Source organism: Aplidium turbinatum, chromosome 1 (genome assembly GCF_918807975.1).
Source record: "Aplidium turbinatum chromosome 1, kaAplTurb1.1, whole genome shotgun sequence".
Classification (NCBI taxonomy): domain Eukaryota; kingdom Metazoa; phylum Chordata; class Ascidiacea; order Aplousobranchia; family Polyclinidae; genus Aplidium; species Aplidium turbinatum.
The window spans coordinates 28,529,694-28,538,701 of record NC_137472.1 but is presented as its reverse complement, the minus strand read 5'-3'; the positions used below and the strand labels follow the sequence as shown (position 1 = coordinate 28,538,701).

At 37.7% G+C, this 9,008-nt stretch overlaps 1 protein-coding gene across 1 annotated transcript in view; it reads left to right on the top strand.

The window, feature by feature from the left end:
* LOC145764444 (uncharacterized) overlaps positions 1-9,008 on the top strand; it is a gene marked incomplete at its 5' end in the record, with an annotated part of 28,980 nt that continues 19,972 nt past the window's right edge. The window contains one exon of the mRNA XM_082576061.1: positions 1-43. Within this exon, the coding sequence (XP_082432187.1) occupies positions 1-43 (43 nt within the window). The remainder of the gene's footprint in view (positions 44-9,008) is intronic.

The window sequence follows — 9,008 nt, the reverse complement described above, 5'->3', positions numbered from 1 at the left end:
CATAAACCAACTAAAACGCTGGTCCTAAATATTCATAGTACCGGTAAGTTATATTTGTACGGTATCATAAAAAGAATAACAGCATTGATAGCCTATTATTACAATCATAGCAAAATGATGGTATACATTTGCTTAATTTGAAAGAAAACACTAAAATTGTTATGAATTGGCACAACGTTGGCAATGCTTCTGACCGAGGTTGGCCAATCACACAACAGTGTTTTGCAGCAATACCACATGAAAAGAGGTTTGTGTTAGTATTTTTCAAGTTTAAAACAAATAAACCCGAAATAAAATCTTTGAGACCATTTTGAACGCTTAATAAGAAGTATTGAAATTGTTGGCAATGTTAGACGAAATTGCCGACCTTGTGCCCTCACATCCAGCATATAGCCAACGTTGCAATTGTTTATTTTGTAGAAACGTGTAGGCTAATGGAAACTTTAAACTGTTTCGGTATCAAGCACGTTATCGCGTTCGCTTTTTGTTGCTCCTACCTTTTTCTAGACCTCTGCTCAGTTTGGCATAAACAAACTGAAATGAAACTACTTTGTTGGCAAAGCATTGGCTACTCTTCTGACCAACGCTGGTCTTAAATATTCATAATATAGCCTACTTGTACGGTATCAGAAAATAATAACAGCATTGATCGCCTATTATTAAAATTTAAAATTGTAGCAAAATGATGGCATACATTTGCTTAATTTGAAAGAAAACACTGAAATTGTTATGAATTGGCACAACGTTGGCAATGCTTCTGACCGATGTTAGCCAATCACACAACTGTGGTTTGCAGCAATACCACGTGAAAAGAGGTTTGTGTTAGTATTTTTCAAGTTTAAAACAAATAAACCTGAAATAAAATCTTTGAGACCTTTTTGAACGCTTAATAAGAAGTATTGAAATTGTTGGCAATGTTGGACGAAATTGCCGACCTTGTGCCCTCACATCCAGCATATAGCCAACGTTGCAATTTTTTTTTTGTGGAAACGTGTAGGCTAATGGAAACTGTAAAACTGTTTCGGTTAAGCACGTTATCTCGTTCGCGTTTTGTTGCTCCTACCTTTTTCTTGACCTCTGCTCAGTTTGGCATAAACAAACTGAAATGAAACTATACTTTGTTGGCAAAGCATTGGCTACTCTTCTGACCAACGTTGGTCTTAAATATTCATAATATACTTGTACGGTATCAGAAAATAATAACAGCATTGATAGCCTATTATTAAAATTTAAAATTGTAGCAAAATGATGGCATACATTTGCATAATTTGAAAGAAAACACTGAAATTGTTATGAATTGGCACAACGTTGGCAATGCTTCTGACCGATGTTAGCCAATCATACAACTGTGTTTTGAAGCAATACCACGTGAAAAGAGGTTTGTGTTAGTATTTTTCAAGTTTGAAACAAATAAACCTGAAATAAAATCTTCGAGACCATTTTGAACGCTTAATAAGAAGTATTGAAATTGTTGGCATATTGTTGGCAATGTTGGACAAAATTGCCGACCTTGTGCCCTCACATCCAGCATATAGCCAACGTTGCAATTGTTTATTTTGTGGAAACGTGTAGGCTAATGGAAACTTTAAACTGTTTCGGTCAAGCACGTTATCTCGTTCGCGTTTTGTTGCTCCTACCTTTTTCTAGATCTCTGCTCAGTTTGGCATAAACAAACTGAAATGAAACTACTTTGTTGGCAAAGCATTGGCTACTCTTCTGACCAACGCTGGTCTTAAATATTCATAATATACTTGTACGGTATCAGAAAATAATAACAGCATTGATCGCCTATTATTAAAATTTAAAATTGTAGCAAAATGATGGCATACATTTGCATAATTTGAAAGAAAACGCCAAAATTGTTATGAATTGGCACAACGTTGGCAATGCTTCTGACCGATGTTAACCAATCACACAACTGTGTTTTGAAGCAATACCACATGAAAAGAGGTTTGTGTTAGTATTTTTCAAGTTTAAAACAAATAAACCTGAAATAAAATCTTTGAGACCTTTTTCAACGCTCAATAAGAAGTATTGAAATTGTTGGCGTATTGTTGGCAATGTTGGCAAAATGTTGGACGAAATTGCCGACCTTGTGCCAACATACCCAGCATATAGCCAATGCTGGCCCAGCAATCAATGTTTGCTGGGTACTTAACCTAGCTGGCATCTTACGTCATGGAAATTGCTAGAAAATGTCCAAATATTGCACCATCGTTCGTAAGACCTGATGAAACATTGCATCATCACCTTTGAACACCTGTTTGAATTGCTTGACAATGTTTCACTATTACGTCACAGCATACGCGCCGACTTCCGGGGGGGCCGGGGGGCGGCGCCCCCCGTAAATTTATGGTTGAGGGGCAACAAAAATGGCTATTACAAGTGGTGTTTCAAAGATAAAATACTTCGCGAAAGAGATTTTAATCGGACTAAAAAGAATGCCGAAAGCGAAAAATAGCCTACGTTGCTCTTGCCCGCAAAACAGCAGCTGATCGCATGGCTTTCTCTGGAACGTTAATTTCTACAAAGATGCGCACGGCACGCACGCTCACAGTCACACACTGCTTATCTTCCCGCGCGTGAGGAGCAACTTCAAAGTCAAAACGCGTGGTAACCAAAAAGCAAATGCGAGGTTGAATGTTTATTCTCATTTCACGAGTTATCCAAACGTCCGTTGGATTTTTGGTTACTTCAAACATGAAATCGATTTTAGTAAATTTTATCGAGTTAAAACTACGACACAACGAACAATTACGTTACTACATTTTGTGAAAATATATACATCTCATACACTCATCAATATACACTCCTGCTCTACCGTGTAGCCTATAGTACTCGAGTATAGGTCGAACCCCTACTTTTGAGCTAAAAATCGGTGATATTTCCTTCTCCCGTGTATAAGTTGAATAGCTTCTGACACTACCATTCGATGGTTCATCAAAGTATTGGCATTAACATACTGTGAGGAAATTTCAAAGTAGATCGTAGAGTAACTTACGCTGCTGGAATAGTCACATAACTATTCAGGGCAATATTAAGTACCCGGTAAACCAGCTAAACTAGACGCGCTATTTTCAACGAGGTCTTCCGCTTTGAGATCAATTATGATTTAACAGAACGCATTGTTTTGTTCACAATGTGTGAGAATTAAATCGAGAACCGATAAAAGAAAAAGGTGTTTAATTGGTCTTGGTCGCAGATATTGTCTGCATTAACGACGTCTCTTACCGCTATTATCACCTAGTCCTAGCCAACCTGACATCATTGTTTTATGCGGCCGCTAAGGTTTGACATCAACTTCAACGATCATGGATGTTACGTAATAAGAACGATTATATCTTACACGCAAAAATAAAAAAATTGTTCTCTTAAAGCAGCTCTTTCCGCTGTTTTGTCTCGTGAGCTTTGCATATATTGCTCAACAAGTACATAAAGTTTAGAATTGACAAGAAATCATTAAATGAAAATTAAGTTTGAATCACTGCAAATACCGGTATTCAAAACTTTTACTTCGACCTACGCCATTTCACGCTCCGTAATCTACGTCGGCAATGATTTTGCCGCAGCAAAAATGCGTTCATTTCGTAAACTGCCGATCTGTAGACAACAGCTAGTCCCGTGTATAAGTTGAACCAACCTGTCTTTTTGAGGTGAAAATCACTTGCTAACATCTCGAGTATATACGGTCATTCGATAAAAGACTAACTTATTAAGACTTTTGATCAAAAGAGAAAGCACTTCGCCGTTGTCAACGCTTTGAAGGTAAGTAATTAACAAAACGAGCGAAATGAGATTAATAAAACTGATAGCGGGTTTCCGCTCTGCTTGAGATTTTGTTTTTTTTGCGTTTTATTTCGATAACTTCACTATCTTGGTCTTTGTTATTCACTCGCACGAAAAGGAAATGAATCGGCTTGTTTTCCAACTGTTCCAATTATGAGCTAACAATATCAAAATTTTTGCGACTAGGCGTACTGCATGCGTAAAACTAATCGTTTCAAGTAGCGCTTCTAATAAATTCGGTTTGCGACCTAGGTGAATATGAACAAGACAGTAAGCTTAATCAAAGGCTATTTTAATAGACCTTTTGCATAACAAACCAACAGAGCGTGACGTTGGATTCGTGAACGACTAGCCGCTGTTCACAATGCTGTGCGATAGGGTTAGTGGCGTAGTTTGCAGGCGAATAAATTGTTTAACGTTTGCTTGAGCTGTTGTTTTGTGGTCTTTACAGGCGTGTATCAGTGTTTCAGTATAATTTGCCAGAAAATAAAACTCTTTTAAGTTGTAAACTTAGGCTACAGGAGTGTAAACCTTCGACCAGTTCTTTGCTGTATTGGAAGCGATCTTGCCAGGCAAAGATAGGAAGAATTTCTTGTATTATACAGCTTCAAAAGCTAAGCATGCAAATCAAAATATTGATGCAGAACTTAATGACGAGGCTACTTTCGAAATACCTCAAAATGCTACAGGAGCACTGCATCTACATAGATTAGCGGTGGAAGATTGAATTTTTGCTGGTGTTGAAGCTTCGCCTGTGTTTGTTTTATACAGACTTAAAGCACAAGGTTTGGTATTAGTTCTGCATTCGTACTGTAGCCTACTGTACACCGTATTTTTCATTCATGAATGCACCTCATGTATTTAAGGTTGATTAGTTTGAACATATTCCCTCATCGTGACGTTATCATAGCAACCATGAAGCCAGACTTCAAAAAGGACTACCCAAGCACCGCATGATCATCATCGACTGCACTGAAGTAGGCCTACGTCTCGAAACACTGTCCTCACTTCACCGTCAGTCGCAAACGTACTCGAACTATAAAAGTACGAACACTGCAAAGGCATTAGTCATTAGTGGGAGTTGATCCAAATGGGGGTAATATGTTTGTATTTCAGTTGTACACTGGTAATGTGAGTGACAAAGAAATATATCAGAGGAGTGGATTTTTTCACCTTTTGTGGCAGAAAATAGCTGCTAATGAACTGCACTTCATGATGCTTGCATATTATGTTATGCAGAATGAAAATAAAATGTTGCAAGACAAGGTGCCACTATCGTGGTCCATAATTCTCGGTCAAAAATATCAAAATGCACACGCTTCACAATGGCGTCCTAAATTGCCTTTCCTAGTCTGTTAGCCAACATTATGATTAAAACGAACAAGAATTGAAGTGTGCCGATAATCTACAACAATTCATAAACACAAAAAATTTACTTTCACCTGCCACCGACCTCACGCTTGCTTGCAATAACAAGAAACGCCTTCATAAACCGTAGTAAACAAGCGATTATCAACCCTCAGACTCCGCGTAACTCAAACGTCACGCTCTGGTGATTTTGAATGTGCAAAAGGTCTATTGAGTAAAATAGCGTTATGGTTATGACGTCATCACCTTTTTCGCCCCCCAAGGTTTTTTGAAAAGTCGGCGCCTATGCGTCACAGTAACTGTTTACGTGAGTTTGAGATATTGAAATTTATTCTCTCATTCTTAAAATTGTTACTTGGAAGTTGGTCGCATATTTAACTGTTTTGCTTATTGCTTGAATAAGCTGGACAAAATTTCCGTCTTTTATCTAAGTAGTTTGGGTTGTAGTGACAAGTTTTTAGTGATGTACCGCGTTGCACCTCATTTTCGATAGCCGCGGGCTAATTTTACAGAAATACACTTTTTGAATAGATGTTTCAAAGGTGTGTTTCTATTTCGGTCATTACATAATACATACAGACGAACGGATCCGGGAATTTTATGTTACAATTTTCTCACGAAGAGATTATGGTTTACCGCTGTGACCAAGGACCTCGTTTTGATCAATTGTATTTTAAAAGTATTTGCGTTAACAACTAAAGTAGTACAGACTAAACGTGTTATCATTTCATTTAGAATCTACACTTATATTTTTTTCATGCAGCATTTTCATTTATTGCTTGATGTTTTTGTCCTAGCTTACCCTTATGCTTTTGGTCACTCCAGGTTACTAGCCACTTAATGTTTGTGTTTGATTCGGCTTCTTTGATTTTTGTGGAATTAATATATTGACACAGAATGAGACAGTATAGACCTATGTATTTTGGGCAATTGTTACTTTTCTGCCGAAAAAAGGAATAATCACAAGTTTGCAACACACACGCATTCATATTAAATTGGACTACAGCGCAAGTGGAATCCCCAATATTATACTTTTTGGTTAGGCAAATACAATTTTATTAAATTATTAGCCTACTAACTGTTGTCTAAAACTTTAGTAAACTTCATAACATTATAAAACTCTAATTTACTACAAACAATTTATAGTAACGTTGCAACTGCATGGTTGAGTGGTAAAAACATTTGCGCGACGTTCGCAAAGGACTTCGGTCCAACACCGCTCCAGAGTTTGAGGCTGTGTCTCGGCAAAGATACTTAATGGCATGCTAAAATAAGGATAGCAGCTGACTCGACAACTAGGCTATATATCTCTTCGTTACTTCTTATTGTGTTGCATTTGCAATGAAGGCTATGTAATACTCTATATGTTGTTGCAATGGGAGTAAAAAAAATGTGATTAGGCTAACCTACCGTACTGGACTTCATGTCAATTTTTCTGGCAGGGTAAGTAAATGGTTGTAGGCAATCTATAATGCCAAATATTTCTTTCTATGTCATGTGAAAGTTTGGATGGGTGATATTAAATTGTAATGTAATTGCAAATTAGTCTTTTTACACTTTTGAGGATTATATATTGTTTTATTAACCATATTATTGCTACTGCTGCTTGTAGCATTGCATAGCCGTGGGAGATGGGGGGGCAGGGGGGCGGTTGCTCTCCCGCTAAAAAAAAACGCCTCGAATTTGGGCAAAAATCTGCACTTATTTGGGCAAATCAATCTTATCGCGATGTTTCGACATTTTACCAGTTTAGAAAGTTTACGTAATTGTTATAATTTATGAGATACATTAATATTTTCCAATCAATTATGTAAAATGCATTTTCATCTTAGGAGCAAAATGGTTGGAACGCCTGGTTAATCTAATCAAAAAATAAAGAGCCCAAAATGTAATAAATACACATTTAAATATAATATATATAACAGGCCTCGAAATTCGTTTTTGTTGACGGCGGACAAACGTGTCCGGTCTGAGCAGCTATCTCGGCGGACAAATTAAGTCTCACGGCAGACACACCAGTTTTAACGTCGATCGTCATACTTAATCACTTTATCTTGATAAGTCTTCGCCATTTGAGAACCATAGTTACGGTTTAGGCTTTTTAAAATTTCAGCGAAGTCACTCTAAAAGGCTTTCATCATACCAACGAGGTGCGCTTGAAGAGTCAAAGCGCCGTGTAGCTGCTAAATATGATGATGATGATAATATGATGATTGTTAAAATTTTGAATTTTATGGACTTTGTGTCTGATGCAAATAAATAATAAAAAAATAATACGCCGCATAACTGATTAACTTCCACCTCCGAGGTCGTATGGCTTCTTGCGTCACAATGCTCTGGGCACGAGTCGGCAAACTTCTACACTAACGCTATTTTCTACTGTGCGAAGCTTCACTAGGCTTTTTTCTTTAGGTTTATTTTTGTGTGTCATGTAAGCGAAAGTGACGAAAAGAGTAAACAAAACATTAGAAAAAGGGCAATTACATTTTGATCTCTCCGTGATGCGGTCGCCTCTCCAAAATAGTATCAATATTCCACGAGATCACGACAGGCTCGGGGCTATAGTCAGGGCCGTCCAGGCATATGCGCATGAGAGCTTCAATAGTATCGATCTTCAAAAACGTGCGCCAATCTCCACGCGATCATTGCTTGTCGTTAAGATACGTAATACCGAGATCTACTCCGTGTCTTCTCTCCAGACTGGCTAATTGAGGGGAAAAGCGTAAATGCGCGCTCTTGTTTAACGATAAAATGTGCGATTTCAAACAACCTCTTAAGTTTGATTATTTTCGTTGTCACTCATATTGTAGAGGGCCTTGGTGATCGGAAATTGATGGCTTGGAGTATTGTCGGCCAGATATGTTGAAGCTGCAGCCATATGAGGCAACGATGTGTTGTGATCTTTGACAGAGCTAATCCTTACATTCGTTGTTCCTTTAATATATGCGTCTATCACCACTAAATTTCCTTGTAGTAGGTTGATTGCCCTTATTCTCACTTTCAGAATTTTTTCTGGGTCTTTTCTTTCTTACTGTAATACCAAAACTTAAGTTTTGCTGCATCTTGCTGTAGTAACCTACTCGTATTATCTAACTTTGTGACCAACATTGCCTTATCAATATTACTCGGAGATCAAAGCCAGACATTGTGACATAAAGACTTGAACTAAGTTGGGCGTGATTAATGTGGAAGTAGCGGTCGGTACTCCCATCGATTCTTAGCGAAGAATTCACCCTTGTTACGCTGATTCAATGTCATCAATCGTAGAAGCAACGTAAAAATCGAAAGTTTTCCTGCTTGAATGGAAGCTAAGGGATACAGATACAGTATTAACTTTTTCTAGATGCGTGCTGAGAATGCGATAATTTCGCATTCCCAGCGCAAATTATATTCTTGCAACAGTTGCTCGTGCTATAAATGATGATTTACATCGCTAGTTCCTGCGTTATTTCTCGGCGGACAAATATGACCGATCTAGAGGGTACTTCCCGCGGACATCACATGCTGTGACGGCGGACATGTCCGCCGTGAATTTCGAGGCCTGTATAATATTTATTACATTATAATAAATACAAAATAAATACACATTTATAACACTGAAGATGAAGACAGTATAGTTTTCGAAACGTTTGTTTGCTGAACATGAGTTTGGTGTCTACATTTTGGGCTCTTTATTTTTTGATTGCATTTTCATCTATTTTGAAAATTGTTGCATGTGGTACGTATTGCAATTAGGGCAGAATGATAAGTTTCAATTCAACACCTGTAAAAAGTAAAGTGTAAAAGAACATAATTGGCAAGCAAAGTTAAGGTTATTAGTACTGATATTCACCAGCATGTACGACTACGTGGGC